We start from the raw sequence: 16,411 nt of genomic DNA, 5'->3' as shown, positions 1-16,411 counted from the left end.
GAGGCTCTATAAAGCAAATTTGTTTGGGATCACTCCACACAAGGGACTTACTGCAATTAGCTTCATCAGAAGAATCTCTGCAATCAACTTTGCCATCACATCGCTGGCTGGCATTAAAACATGCTCCATTTGCACATGATAACTGTTCACATCTTGGGTAGTCTGAAATAAAAAATCCTTTAGTATTAACACAAATGTTAGACTATAGTGAGTAACATCCAATTAGTGTCAACAGAATATCTTGATTTAAAGGAAAAAGGGAAAAACTCCATTACTAGTAGTCCTATACTAGTAATCCATTTATACAGTATACTGTATTCTCCAACAAATATTCAAGAATATTCTCTAGATGGATGCTACAAAACCTTGTGAACAAGAGAAAAATTAAATGCCTTCCCACACCCCAAAAAGATTTGCAACCCAAACAGTTTACAGTATCATAGAAAACAATGGAACACAAAAAGAGAGCAAGCAGTGAATATTTGTTTTATTTATTTGCACCTCAGTTTTAAAGTACCCTGATCTTAATAAAAATGTTTCGTTAGCAAAGGAGTTCCTGAAATTTACAGTTCCGAGGTCCTCTTAAAATGCCACGAGTTCTCAAACTCAGACACATCAGGCTTTTATGGTTTTGTTCCAATTAAGCCAAGAATATTAAACTTCCAGGTTCCATGAACAGTGTTAGAACCTCTGGTTTTTATTTCTTGTTCCCCCCTTCATGAAGGAAAACAGATTCTGCAGAAGTAATGATTTTTCAGGTTTTGCATATTCTACATATATAGATGAATATATAGGCAAATATAAGGGATTATTTCAATCAACTTAAATTGAATTCTGAGAATACTTATGCATACAAGCAGTCAGTGAGGTCAGTGGAAGTATCCAACAAATTAAGCATACGCACATGCTAGAGTTGAGTAGGAGAACATGAGCTCCTAGTTTAGTTCATTGGCATGTAGACAAAAATTACACCTTTCAGTCAAATGGCAAGTAAGAAAGCAAATAATTGTTAATTTTAGAAATGAGATTTATTGAAACTTTGTCTCTATATAGAAGATAAATGAACTCAAGACACAGAAGAGCCAAGTTACATTTTGCACCTTTTAGATTTTCAGTTTGAATTCTTATCCCATTTTTCTTCTCTAGGAGTTAATAAAACAGACAGAGAAGGTTCTCAGGCACATTTTCATTCATACTCTTGGAATTCAAAACTTGGGTTATAAAATTGCTTCAAGTAGACCTCAGAAACCTGCAATTTTCCCAGACAGTGGCAAACAGTTTTCCTTGCTTCTGCGGTTCCGTGTATTATCACATTCTCACAAAACTTCAATTATCCATGGAATAGGCTTACATGATTTTAACTGTTAAATCATTAATATGAGAGGATAAGCAGCTGTGTTCATGTCCACCACAAGTCTAGCCAGACTATCTCCCCAGCTGATTTATTTCCATTTCATTTGTTTTCACTGCAGTTAATATAAGGTGGTATCCTGCACGTAGGAACAGTGTGTGCCTAATCAAAGAACAGCAGTTGCAGATTAGCAGGGTTCCAGCTACAGCATTACTACTTGTGGCTTTTAGTGATAGTTCCCCATCTTCCATTCCAAAAGTCTGACAATGCCAACATGTGCCCTAAGCATTGGCCCCACTTCTCAACAAGACAAACACCTTTCTAATGCAGGCTTCTCACCCTTTTCTTGCTTTGGTTAGGCTTAGAGAAAATTCATAATGCTCTGGAAACAACATTGTTTCTGAAGTGTTAGCTCTGCCTACAGAAAGGACTAAAGAAAGGCCTGACCTGGGGTCATGTTTTATGTTCACTCTGGAATTATGCTTCTTTCCTGTCTGAAAACAGAGAAGGCATCACAGGGAGGAACCATCAGGAGTTCTATGGCCCAGCAGAAACAGCTATGGCAGTACAAGAATACCATGAATATTGTAGGGCAGATGGAAGAAAAAGAAGAATACAAGATATGCGCTTGTAAATGCACTGAAGTAGAAAAGCTTCCATGGGATTTATAATGGATAGTTTTGCAATTTCACTTTTCTTCATATCCCACAGAAATACCTCCATTGATGTTCCAAAGTGTTTTCAGTGGACTGATGTCAAACAAATAAACAATTGAACCCTTTGCCTTGTACTGCCTGTTTCTTCAAGAATGCCCAGGCAGACTAAGGATCTAGCCAGTAATAAGATTTTCTCAAGCTTATATTAAACTCCCTTTACAAAAAGGGAAACTTTGTCAAAGTCTTCTCTCCAGCAGCAGGCCCGGAAATACCCTCAGCCTAGCAAAATCTTTATTATATTATGAAGCCTAGTGTCTTGTATAAATATAAATCACTATAAAAAAATACCAAGAAGAGCCATAAATAAAGATGTTTTGAAGATACTTCAAAATATACATTCTGATTAAGTTGGTGTTTTGCTAGAATGTGAACAAATACTTTTTTTTCTTATTCTTTTTTCAGAACTGGTGTACAGATTCTTTATTTTAATTGTACGTGCACAAGTAAGAACATTCTTTGCAAAGCCTGATGGAGATTAATTTAATTTTTAACTCTGTACAGGTAATCTCATTTCCAATCCCTTGAAGTTAGTAAATTATAGTTCTGATCGCAGCCTGCTCACTGATCTGAAAGATATTTTTCACTGCATTATGCATTGCACATTGTACTCTTTGCACCTTATATTCATTATTTTAATAAATTGGTTTTAATTATTTGGGGCATTAAGAAAGGAGCCTCATGAAAAATGGCAAAGCTGTGAGCTACACCAAAGGCTGCAACCAATGAACTGCATGGTTCAGGTGCATCTGTGCCATCAGGACAGTTCCACAGTAGCTGGGTTAGTTTTATGTGAGGAGAATTAGAAAAGGTAAAAGAACCAAGGAAGAAACGCTGGCTTTTGTGAAAGCTCAATGCTAAGAGCATGAAGGAAGCCAAAACAGAACTTCGTAACAATACTAGGATATCTGAAAACAAAGGAATGCCTATCCTTGCAATTGCAAAAACCCCAGGACTTAAACTCCCTTTCTTTCTCTCCAAAATTTAGAAAACATTAACCACGAGGTTAGTTCTTCTACTCCTATCACCAAATGGGGAGTTCTTAAAAAGAAAAGAAGAATCTGAACCTTGGTAGTGAGAGGGTAGGAATGGGATAAACTCACGAAACTGAAAGACCTGCACTATCTAGCTTCATTAAAAGCTTTCAGCAAAAGAAGTTGCAAAGTATCTCAACATTTTTAAATAAAAGTGGGAAGGTCTTACATCAGTCACTGTATTTGGGGCTTGTAAAATAAACATTTCCTAGCTTTTATTTGAATTTTTATTTAAACTTAGATGTCTCGGTACACACCAGATCCAAGGTTAGTGCATTTGAGTATGAAACCCCATAGCTGTGCAAGAACTGATACCAATCAGAGAAATTGATCGTACTGCCTCTGTTGTAGGGGGCATATGGAAAAAGTGTCAGTGCTCTGTGAATGACTTGCCGGGGTTCTCTTCCAGGCAATGAAATTTTTTTTCTTTCCAGGTTGGTGATAAATGGACTAGAAAGAGCAAAAAAGGAAGGATAAGGTTCTCAGTTAAAAGGACAACAAGGTAGGTAGTTTACACCTAAGGAGGTCTGGGAATACAGCTGTACAAGAGAGAGTGAAAGGAGACAATATGAATACAGCATTAACAGAAAAGTGAAGGGACAGAAAAAATAGAAATACTGTTTTCTTTCACCTTGTTTTGAATGGTCAATAGCCTCCAACATAAATACTGTTTCCTTTACCTTTTCCTCCCAAGAACCTGTAGCTAATTTTACAGAAAACAAAAAAGAAGAAATTTTTCCACAGTCATGACAATTCCTATAAGATGAGCTTTGTGAAAACAGGGAATGTTTTTCACCTATGTTCATTCCAATGCTCAGGAAGAAAGGGAGCTCTTCTTTCTCTCCCCTCCCCATAGGCATTTTCTTAGCCAAAATACTTTTACACAATCTGTCTTCCTGATGCACGCCAACACTTCAGTTGCAAAATATAAATAACTGGCAAACACCAGCACAAATGACAGATAAAGCACCCTGCTCCTTGTAACCATTTTGGGGCAACAGTTGCAAATATATTTAAATGGCATCTTTCAATGGACAGGTAGAAGATGCTTGAAATCTATGTCACAGGAACTGCGAAATCTACATCATTTTGCGCTCTGCCTAACACTTCTGTTCTGCAAGCTGGAAATAAATCCATACAAAAACAGCAACAGGAAAAAGTTGCAACTACTACTTGATTTGGCACAAGCTGATTTCTGTCACACAGTCAGCTGTATAAGCTTCCATAACCCTAACCCATGTTACAAGAAGGAGAAATTAAAAAAAGAAAAAAAAAAGGCAATTTCCTACTAACAAGTGTCTTTTACTGCAACATTTGAAAACATTTTACGAAATAAAGTTAATTAAAAGTCTTTGACTCACTGCCATGAGTCACCACCTCACAGTGGTCAGACCATTGCCCAGACAGCTCATATCCTACCAGAGACACAAGGAGGGAGACTTACTCCAAGCCCAAGAGTTCTCTGAGCTACATGATACCAGGCAGTGTTCATAGCAGAGATGCTTTCAGATCTGGCAGACAGACCAGACTCTCATTCCTGGCCTTAATTCCTGATTTTTATCCCTGAGACTCTAGTCTTTGGCTGCTTGCCTTAGACTGCTCCAGTTTTGCTACTTCCCTGTCCCAAACTCTTCCTGGTGGAGATATTTCCTCAGCCTGAAGTTCTCCCTTGTCCTATAGCTGCTACATGTCATTTGTCCAACATCCAGAATATTAGTCTCTGACTACAGTATTTTTCTTCTTTCTTGGACTACTTCCCTCATGATCTCTTCAGTTCTTGATCTCTGTTCACTTTCACCCTGGTCTCCGCAAATTAATCCCAGAGCTGGCTGCCCACTTCCTGACCACAACAGCTATTGAGCATAGCAAACAAGAGGCAGGAATTTACAGGTTAGGCAGCTGACCTATGGCAGCAACTCAACACCAAAATTAGAATCAAAAATACAGTGTCTCTTGGCCCACACTCAGTCCACTAGCTTCAAACAACATTTCTTTATACAGTACTGCCCCTTTCTCCCTCACAGCCTCTGTGTAGCACTCAGCTGCCAGAGCAATATCCAGAAAGGTTATTCTGTCACAGCAAAGCAAAATGGACATGGCTGGGATTTTCATTTTTCAACTATGAAGCTGAGGCGGAAGAGAGAATTCTACCTTTAACTGAAAGAAATAAAGTATGTAACACAGAAAAATTACACCAATGTTGGCTACCTACTCCCAAAAAGCATTTGCTATGCCAAATGGTCTGCCATTTCATTCTATGTTTCTGAAGTTTTAAAGTATTTGCTAGCTGCTGACTATTCAAAAAAAAGCTAGAAAACAGTCCAATATGTGTATTTAAAGAAAATTAAAAGCCACAATTTTATGAAATCGAAACAGCTTCAGTGCACTAATTGTATAACCTGTAGCTGAAACATTGTTCTGATGTTTATCTTAGCCTTTGCATGGGTAGTTTTCCCTTGCTGTTAATCCCATTAGCAATAAAATTGACTAAGGCTCTGAATTCTTTTGTTGTGGTTTTTTACATGTTTAATTAGACAGTTACTTTATATTGGTGACATTTTGCATTTGACTACTCTCTTAAATAATGCAGCTTATTCAGAAATAAAACTTTATCTTCTTTACAATCTAAATCTGTTTCCAGAAAGATGAGTGAGCACAAAGCATAAGTAAAGGGACCTAAGTTTGCATTTTGTTATGCTCCGTGAAACACCAGAATCAATTATAGTTTTATTCTTTGGTTGTTCACGGATGTTTCATTGTTATTTATGAAAACTTTCTGTTCAAATTAAATAAGGGAAACTTAGTGACAAGGCCAAAATAGTGCCATTCCTCTTACATTTATATCAGACAATGTGGAAAAGGTAATACACTAAACCATGGGAAAAATGAACATTCAAAGCAAGTCTTAGAATCTGCTACAAAAATCGCCTACACTAATCTGTACTATACAGTTAAACATAAAATCACCAAACTTTAAATTTTATTTTATGGCTTCTGTTGAAAGTTCCAGGCCTTGAAAAGACAAAAAGAAAATAAAATTAACCAGCCTTCCTCAAGAGTCTTGTTATTACATTTTTCTTGGATCCTCTTGTCTTCAGCACTGTCACATTTCTTTAAACTAGTCCAACCTACTTTCAAGGTTCCAAGTCACAGTCATTCTTCTGTCTTAGAGGGACTGTCAACACTTATTCTAATAAACTAGAGTAGAGGCTGTTGAATGATAGGAGGCAGTCCCTCTCCTTGGGGCTAAACATGCTGCCCCCACAACAATCATGGAGCCTATTTGCTGATGCAGCAATGACTGGGTTTCCCCCACAGCAGTAGAGTACTACAGTTAATGAATCTAGAGGGCCCTTTCCTAACTGCCTTTTTAATTTACCTAGCTGAAAATATTAAACTTGAAATAAAATGTGTACTTCAATTTTCAACCATCACAGCAGCTTCTAGCTTGAAAAAGGAGCTTTAAGTATAATCCTTAGAACTCCACTCCCAGCTGACCATGTAGTCTTCCTTTACACAGCACATGCCCTTTTTTCCCCTAAGGGCAGCCATTACCAATATTTTATTTCTTGCTTCTTCATCCATCCATTACCACCCTAGCCTCTTCCCCCACCTCCCACCTTGGGTGTGGTTCTAAGTGAAGTTCGCAGCTAGATCTTTTTCCCAAAGGCACACTATGTTCTAACAGCTGGAATAACATCTTTTATGTTAGATGTCACTCAGGATGTGTGAAGCTTTTCCTTAAGGCTGACAATGAACAGACATGCCTGTTACACACTGTTGTGTAGGTATTAGACAAAAATATTTCTGAAAAACATGGCCTCTGTTCTGTGGCCAACTTTCCTTTCCATCAGTATTCAACCTAGGCCAGAATCTAGGGAGACTGTCACCAGACAGGCAGCCTCAACTCTGGGGAAGTTAGAGTGAAAAAAACTACTTGTCCACCTGCATTTTTTTGGCACAATGTAAACAACTTGTCTGAATACAATATGACTAATCATCTCCACAGGAAGCTGCAGTCTAGAATACAAATGCTTTTGAGAGGACCAAATCTCCTCAAATAAGTCACCTGGAGTAAAATTTTGCTTTTTTGTACAGGTTATAACTACTACTGATTTCATATGGAGTATGCAAAAAGAATATGAAAGAATTTGGCAGTTAGCTCCAAGTGTCCCAAAGCTATAAGCCAATTAAACATGGTTGCTTCTTTACTGTGCAATATTAATTATCTTTCAGACAACAAGAAACAGTATGACCTGTTCCTGTAGTGGCAGTTTGCACTCGAGTGCTGTGATAACAGATCTGTATCAGAACTTCAGCTCTAATACACAGAAGAATCTGAAATTAAACTCTTGCAACAAAAAGCATATTGTGGTCATCCTGTCTATCAAGAAGCCCTTTAATCTTACAAATGTATTAAAATGCCACAGAGAGCTGAGATGAAACCAGATCTCGTGCTAGGAATTAAGACTCACGGCAAACTCTTTCATCTGTTCCATCAGTGCAGTCCTCCACTCGATCGCACCAGTACGCGCTTGGGATGCACTGTCCATTGGAACACGTGAACTGCTGGCTTGAGCATGTCCTTCCCGCTGCAACAAACAGGCACACAATCAGTCTTTCCTACCAACCAACACTTTTTTTGAGGAAAAATATTTTCCTTCCTCTTTAACTACTTCATCTTTCTCATAAATATCAGTATAACACATTCTCCCCTTGTATCTTGGTGTACTCAAGGGGGTTAAAGAACACTTGACAAGCACACGGCAGAGAGCATAGCTCTGTGGGGGCTCCTGTAGCCTGCAAGGTCACTGCTTTTCTCCACAGAAGAATTGACCTCTAGGTTAAACATTACCTCCCTATAATTATTCTGCCTAAAACATTAAATTACCAATTCTCACTGATTTAAAGTTTTCTCTGTTATTTTATTTACTGGGTCAAAATCTGTCAGTAACTTTAAGTTATTCAGTCAACCGGAATGTTACAATGTAAACACAAGAGATTTGGAGGCAAGGCACTGCTTTCCAATACAGCCAGGGCCTCAACAGTCAGGAATAGTTTGCATATATAACTTTATATATGGAGGATTGAGAATGATTATGTCTCTTCTCTTGACAGCTGTCAGTAAAAAGCAACCACATAAATTCCACTGTTCAATTCCACTTTGATTCCACTACAACTAAATTACACTTTCAGTTCTTAGGCAAACTAATAACAATCTGTGAAGATATGGCTGAAGGGCAAGCTGACTAACTTTTCCTTCCCTCTGCCACCTGCACATTTGTTTCTTTCAAATGCATGTTATATCTCAACATCATCCCAGTCTATACACTGGCATCTTGTCATCTGCTGCTCTACAGGGGCTCTCTACACCTTCTTCTGTCAGCAGTGTTCCCAAAATAAGATCAGCTACTGGGATATTAGTGTCATGAGGAAAAACAAGAGCAACACAGTAAAGTAAATCAACTTTCTGCATGTATCACTTCCAGAGCTGTCAGCCAGTTTTTCCAAGAAAAATTTTTAACGTTTCAAGAAGGAAAATCTCTAGCTTTCCCAAACACTGAGATAAAAAGTCCTTTTAGAAGAACAAGAACAAATACCAGGAGATGACTCAAAAATGGCAGCAGCACAGTGTCACTGTGTAGATACTAACACTCATGATTAACCAGTACATGGTGAACAGTGTTACAGTGACCCAGTTCAAAAGTCAAACTCAGAGCTGTTGCTCATTTTGCATTTTGTATTTACAGATTCCTTAGTTAAAATATAACCAGCAGTTGTGCTGACACCTTCTCAGAGGACGAGGGGAGCAAAAGCCAGTTAACTTCATTCAAAATTACCCATCCTCAGTGGATGAGGAGGGAATCAAGATACAAAAGCAAAAACCAAGTCTGTGAGCAAAATCTTTCCAAAACAAATATTTTAACCTCCCCAGGGATTGGTGAGTAGCTCCAGAGCTGTTCAGTTTAAAGAAGTTATCAAAAAATTATACACACAATCAACATGAAAATAGATTGATCTTATCCTCATCACTTAAAGTAAATTTTAATACTAGAAATGGCAGAAAAAACATCCTTCAGAACACTAGAGTTGTTCTCCTGTCTAATGCAATAATGCAGAGAATGTAATTAGGTGCAGTAATCATTCAGTTCACTGTTCAACACTTTGACATGTACTTATAGCCCTTCAAATGCTTAGTCATGAAATTCTAAGCCAGAGTAACATACTTTATTACTCTATTAATACTAAAAAAAGAGCGAAGCCCGTGGCTGTAGCAGTTAGGCCGTTAAATTATTTTCTTGATCTAAACTGTAGAGAGAACACTAAACACTTGAAAACAGCAACTCAGACATGAATAATACACTGTTTAGCATGTTTAAAGTGAAATATTAATCAGAATTATATTCTAAGTTTAAGTTGTCCAAATGGTAAGTAAAGACTAGACTCTTACCATATAGCAAGACCATAGGCATTTCTCCTCTCTGAATGTGAGAAAGAACAGCTCTGGTAATTCTAAATAATAGCGCTACTAAATAACACTGATGAAAATCATACAAGAATATTTATCAATGGTTGCTGATTATTGATAAGTCCTCCTGTTTTCCATACAAACAAATTTCAGAGTTATCTAGAAAGAAATAAATTTTGTTATATATGGTTCTGAGATGCCACTGTGAATTTTGTTAGCCAATGAATAAAGCAGATATAGTATTATGTCAACTTCACCATTTTTGAAATTACTAGATTTTGTATCAAGTATAAAGCTAGTACACACTTTATATTTTTCTCTTTTTAATTAAAGGAAACATGAATAATTTTCAAATTTCAAGACCCGGAGATATCTTTTTAGACATATTTTCTGTATTTTATCTACTTCAGACTTCAGATTATTTCATTTCTAGAAACACTTTTGAGAGACTTCAGTACTTACAGGCTTGTTTCTGTATGTTCTCAATATGCTGTTATGTAAATTATGTTATTTCAAAAAGCTGGTATAACACTGCAAGTTAAAATACTTACGACATTGTTGATGCTCATCTGAGCCATCTTCGCAGTCCTCCTCATCATCACAAACCCATGACTGTGGAATACATTCACCATCAGTCTGACACTGAAACTGATTTCCCTCACAGGTAGGTTGTGCTAGTGTAAGCAATGAAAAAAGATTGTCATTTCACAGACATCTGTGAAAGCGTTTTCAAAGAAAATAATTGCATAAGGGAAAAGAAGGTCTAAGGTTCATGTGTTAATGAATTGTAACTTCCATGAAGCACATGAAGCATTTAACAGAGGTGAAATTGGACCAGCAAAAGGATGCTCAAAGGCAAAATTCAGCTTAGTAAACTCCTGCATAGAATCTTCAGCTTTATATCCTCTCCTGGAGACACAAGTTCCTCTAGAAGGCAGACCCTAAAAAATTTTCAGGTTCTGAACTGCCCTCTGGCAGAGCCCCTTTTTTTCACTTATGTGTAGAGTCACACTAGCTTCCCTAGTCTCACAGGGGGTCTGTTCAATTGCTCTCAATCCACCTCAGGTGCTTTATCCCTTGTAAGAACATGGTCTCCCAAAACAAGCTCATGATTTTTACCTGTGAATTCATGAGGCAAAAGTGAGGGTCAGATCAGAACAATCTGAACGTTGTTCCAGATCCACCCTGTACTCTTCAAATAGACAAACAGGGAGCCGTCAAAGAGAAAGATCAAAATAATTGTCTGAAACTGTGTCCCAGCTTACTCCATCCGCAGTTAATACCCCTGGAAGAACCACTAGTACAACACAGTCCACTAAACAGGACCCTGGTCTGGACCAGCTCTGTTGTCAGGATTATGTCGTTGCAGAAATACAAGGTTAACTTGAAACACTTTGTGCTCATGGGATGATATGCAAGCACAGCTACCAATGTAACCAAAGCATTGAGGGAGAAAATTAAAACAATTTGTAGATTTAGAGTTGAAAAGTACAAAATAACATCAGTAGTAAACTAATCAGAAAGATAAAATTGATCACATACTACAGACATGTATTTCATGCATACTCTTTTAAGTCCTGCTTCAAGATCCAAAGAATAATTCTTTAGCATGATTTTAACCTCAGACCAGTTTTATACTGTTTAAAACTATCTTGCTAGGCACTGATGTGCTCCACTACCTATAGCACATTAACATATTGTTTTCAAAGGACAATTCACTCAAAAAAATGAAGCTTAATTTTCATTATTGCAATGGGACAACACCATTTTGTTTTGCCCATTTAAAGACATTCTTCACCCAGCACTACACTAGTTTTTGGAGCTAACTAAAGTGCCAAGCAACAAATCAGACTGTCAAGCTGTGTCAATGGCCTCCAACTATTACATGGGTAAAGCAGCAAAGAAATAATACAGTGTGAAAAGAACAGATATAAATTATTCTTTCTCACTACCTATCAGCTGAGGGGCAAAAATTGGCCTAACCTGTAAGTGGGCTGATAATTGCACCAATCCACAAGACCTCAAAGAACACTAGAACTAAGAAGGTAAAATACAGGCAAGTTCCTGAAAACAGACTGTGGAGAGAAATTCTTCACTTTCACAGCTTTTCCATTCAGCTTGAGACAATCTTTGTGCATGGATATTACAGTTCATATGAATAAAATGGTTGTTCCTCGGCTGCTGACACAGCACAATCAACTCTAGACAATTAAAATCAGGTCTAGACAATTAAGCATGACCCTACTTTGGGCACAGTAGATACAGTTAGTTGTCCGGGGTCTGAAAAATCCAAAGATTTGGAGCACAAGTGATACTAGTGGCAGCTGTATGTACATCCAATATTCAGGATTACTGCAGTAATAGAATACAATACATTTCTACATGTACTTAGAACATTAGTCACAATATGAAACTGCATTATTGGACAGTCAGATTTTTAAGAAAAGTTTAAAGTCATGTTAGAAGCTGAGCTCTACTTGATTTTCCATCTACCAAAGCAAATGAGCTCATGGAATATGACTCAAATAGGTTCTGCAGTATGTCATGACTACTAATAGTTTTCTCCCAATTCAATACTCATTCTTGTACCATAGGTACAGTGGTGCATATTGGAATCTCCCAATTTCTTGCATTACAAAGGAGTTGCTCTTTATTTGTTTCACTTACGGCAGCCAGCTTCATCTGTATCATCTGAGCAGTCTCTTGCCCCATCACACCTCCAGTCTGCAGGAATACAGCGACCATTGCCACAGCGAAACTGTCCCCGCTCACATCCTGTGGTAAAACAGGGGAACAAGCAGCTTAGCAGTGCAAGCACATAAAAACAGACAGTGAAATTCATCAACAACTCTAGTTTATCCATCACCTTGCAGCATGGAGAGAAAATAATACAAAAAATAATACAAAAGATAATACAAAAAACATTAAAAAGTATGTATATATAAAGAGCTCTATATACCCAGTCAAACAAATAAAAAAAAAAGCGAAGAACCACCTTCAAATATTACAGGACATTTCCAAATAAATTGCTAGAAAATTCCAATAATTTTAGTATTTGTATTATTATACAAACAAAACAAAAAGAATTATAAAAAAGGAAAAATAACACAAACAAGTCTAGAGTACATACACTACAGAAACCTATTTAGCAGGAATGTATCAATTGTAAATTCCCAAGCAGTATAGATTTTAAATAAAGGTAGGCCATCACTTTCCACATTATTTCCAGGGGCTTAGCGTGCTAAACATTAGTACTCTCCAAAGTCTATGAGGATTTAAAAACATACAATAATAATCTCCTTAGCTGATGCAGAAATCTTGTTTCAGTGGTAACTGCTTGAAAGTATAGAAAGATCTCAGTTTTGTTTTGTTTTTTAATAATGCCCTCATACTTAAAATATTTCCTCTGAAGTACAGGAAAGCATGTCTTGAGTCAAGATTTGAATAGCAAATAATTTTAAAAGAAATTAAGCTTTCAGACATTTATGGCTGATCAAAAGCTATCCTGCTGTCATTCTCTCCTGCTTGATCTACTAAGGATTAAGACCTGATAAAGAAGCATTCATTCCCAGGTGTAAATACAGCTGGATCAGGCCTTTATTAGAGTCAACTAATGAAATCCCCAGTCCGTAGGAAAGAGAAAAGGCACTGTTTATGGCCTTTCGTTGTGACTACAGCCTCATAAAAAGGGAGTGAACAGTTTTATAGATCCTCAAAACAATGAACTACAACATAATTAGGTTCAACAGAGCTCTGTTTCATGTTAATCTGTTGTCAGCACCTCAGAGAGGGGAACACTGAAAAAACGTGAGGTAGTAGCAAAGTCCAACTCTGAAGGAAAGAAAATCCTGTTTCTTGATTTAATTAATAACCATATGATAAAATTGCATCTTTCAATTATTCTGAGTGATTTGTCCAGAGAAGATAACCTCAGTATACACAAAGCACAACCACCTACTTCGTGAATTCATAATGACATAAATAACATGCTACCTAACTTTCATGTAAAACCAGGCATATCAACACTGTCACATAAACACAGTTAAGTGATGTATTCCTTAGGGATATAGGCAAGCTACTTTATGCAAGGAATGTTCAAATCTGATTGTCTGGTAGTGACACCCTGATTTATAATGTATCCTGCAAATGGTCAAAAATTTCACTTGGATAAATGGTGGTACGGAGTGGTACAGGAGTATGTTCACCCAAATACCTTCTATAGACTAATGCATGATGGTGGTTGGTGGTGCAGGTCTGGGGTTGGTGGTGCAGGTCTCTTATCAACTACCTTTAAAACACAACAACCTCCCTTGCAAAAATGCCCAGAAGGAATGTACAAGTTCACTCTGGAATCCCAGGCCCTCTCCCTGAATTTTGCCCTACAAAGCAACATTTTCATATGAGATTAGCAGTTAAAGCTCTAAAAACACAACACATAACCCACCATTTATCAATTGCAATTACTATGCAAAACAAAAACTGATTCTCCTTGTGTATTTAGTACATTATTGCTATTCAAAAATATTCAGTCACTTAAAAAAAGAAGTTACAATATAGAATTAAATCTGCATCCACATGATTAGGATTTTTAATGAAACATGCTTATAAACAGGCAATATGAGCAATTTGTATATTATTTCTAAATAATAACTAGCTAAAAAAAATTCAAGCACTATGTACAACAGTTTATTTTGGCTATCTTGTACTAAGTTCTTATCATTAAAACGTACCCTTATAGTGATTAAAATGAGGCGATAACACTGATTAACTTTTTAAAAAACAGTATAAACACAGCAGTCTTTGTACAGTATCAGAAATGGTAACTGAATGTTAACAGAAAACCTGCAAGCCACACAGTTCTGCTACAGTCTATAATACTTTTCAGAATTATAATTTAAGATGCTCACACATACATACAGTAAGCACCGTATCAATGTCCATTTATACAATTCTTCATCAGACCTGTTATCGTTCATTTAATTATGGCATTAAGCTTTACAATGTTATCTGCCGTGCTTATTTACAACTGAAGGCAAAGAGCTCTGAAACACCTACAAGTATTATGAAAGACTAATACTTCAATTATCACTGTTCCATATCTTCTTTAGAACAAAGAAAATCACCTAGCTGATAATTGTGTAAATTCATTAAAAAAACAATCTTCGAAAATCAGTAATATGAAAGAAGTAAAAGTGATCTGCAGTATCAAGGGCACTTCTCACAAAGATTCTAAGAAGCTTGTGTTTCTTCTGTGAGCAAAAACAATTCTAACTTTGATAAAGGAGAAAGTAATCAGGGGAAAAATGCATGATTACAAAGTTACTGCTACAAATACCCAGGAGAAATATCCAGAATGAAAGAAAAATAACCATGTCAGCAATAACCAGATTTGGTATATTCTATGCAATGTGAGCCTGCAGCACCTGGGCTTCAGCAAGAGCAGGAACTGTCAGAAAACAAGGAGTATAAGCTTGTTTATTGATACTATTTGAAGCCTCAGTTCACTGAAGAATTAGTCATTAGTAATTTTACAGAAGGTTTTCCTTTCAATAAATTTTTGTGGGGTTTTTTTAATGGTAAGGCGGCTCAATAATCATTAATACTAATAAGCTAATTTCCATAGAAATTCAGATTTACTCTGACAAATACTGATAAAACCAGACACTTTTTTGAGGTAAACAGAATCCTATTAGCAAAATTCCTGAAGGAAATAACCACTGAGTTTAAAAACAAACAATAAAGTAATCAGGCTTAACTTCATGCTTAAAATTTGTTAATAGAACAGAATTTGGGTGACTTCTGAAAGTTCAGTTTTCAGAAATGATTGAATTTTTGGTGTTGCTCTACCATTACTATAATTCAGTTTTAGTCTTCTGACTGTGATTAAAGCACTACTAAATTATGGGCTAAAAAAATGCACAGCAGACCTTAGGAATCACAACAGAACATATATATAAAAAAAAGAATCTCTGGGTATTAACAAAAATAATTTTGAAAGGTAAAATCTGCTTCTAATGCTTGATATTCAGGAAAACACCAAAGAAATAACAAATATATTATATTGTCTTTAATATAAACCAGTCTAATACTGAATGAAAAGCAAAGATCAGAAGCATCACTGGAAAAAATGTAGACCAAAGTGCTATTTCTAAAGTTCTTGTTGTTCTTGTTAGACTTACTATCTTGGGGCTTCATGCTAACTTTGTCACTGGACTTTATATTGTTCTCTGTGTCTGGGATTCTCTTGTAAGAGACTCTCAGTGGATGTTTAAGATTCAGAATTTGCTCAGATAAAACAAGAAGGCTTACATTACTAGCTCTGGGAAAGCTGCTTGCAGAAAGGTTATGTCAGGTAGTCGTTTTCCACTAGAATAGAACAACATAGTAGTGGTTTTATCAGAGTAAAGATTGAGCAAATTGCTAACTAAACAAAATACTTTCTTTCACTTTTAATTTATTCAAAATAAGCGCATCTTCTACCACTATTCACCTTATTTTCTGCAACAATTGTTGCCTGTATATGAATGAAGTACCCTATGGTAAACCACTGTCAAAGACAAACCCCACTGCTACTAGAGGATGGTCGACAACCTTCACACCACTAATGAATGTTACTCAATGTCACATTAAGTGACAGGGAATTCCAGCAGAAGAGTGAGAGGTTAATAGCATCACGAATTTCACAGCACAGTGCTTTAACCCCTCGGGCTACAGTCTTCAACAGGAAGGCAGTCCATTACACCCTCTCAACCTCCACTGGGCTTCACTTGTCCCCAGGTTTTTGTAGGAACATTTAGTTTCAGAATTAAAGCTAAAATTCAAACCAGAAGGTTATGTTTGGCTT

At 36.8% G+C, this 16,411-nt stretch overlaps 1 protein-coding gene across 1 annotated transcript in view; it reads right to left on the bottom strand.

The window, feature by feature from the left end:
* LRP2 (LDL receptor related protein 2) overlaps positions 1-16,411 on the bottom strand; it is a gene marked incomplete at both ends in the record, with an annotated part of 116,877 nt that overhangs the window by 88,326 nt on the left and 12,140 nt on the right. Inside the window, 4 exons of the mRNA XM_082285402.1 lie at positions 52-162; positions 7,574-7,690; positions 10,119-10,241; positions 12,235-12,342. Of these exons, the coding sequence (XP_082141528.1) occupies positions 52-162; positions 7,574-7,690; positions 10,119-10,241; positions 12,235-12,342 (459 nt within the window). The remainder of the gene's footprint in view (positions 1-51; positions 163-7,573; positions 7,691-10,118; positions 10,242-12,234; positions 12,343-16,411) is intronic.

This window comes from Coloeus monedula (assembly GCF_965178545.1).
Source record: "Coloeus monedula genome assembly, chromosome: 7".
NCBI classification, from domain to species: Eukaryota; Metazoa; Chordata; class Aves; order Passeriformes; family Corvidae; genus Coloeus; species Coloeus monedula.
This window is presented reverse-complemented; position numbering and strand designations above follow the sequence as displayed.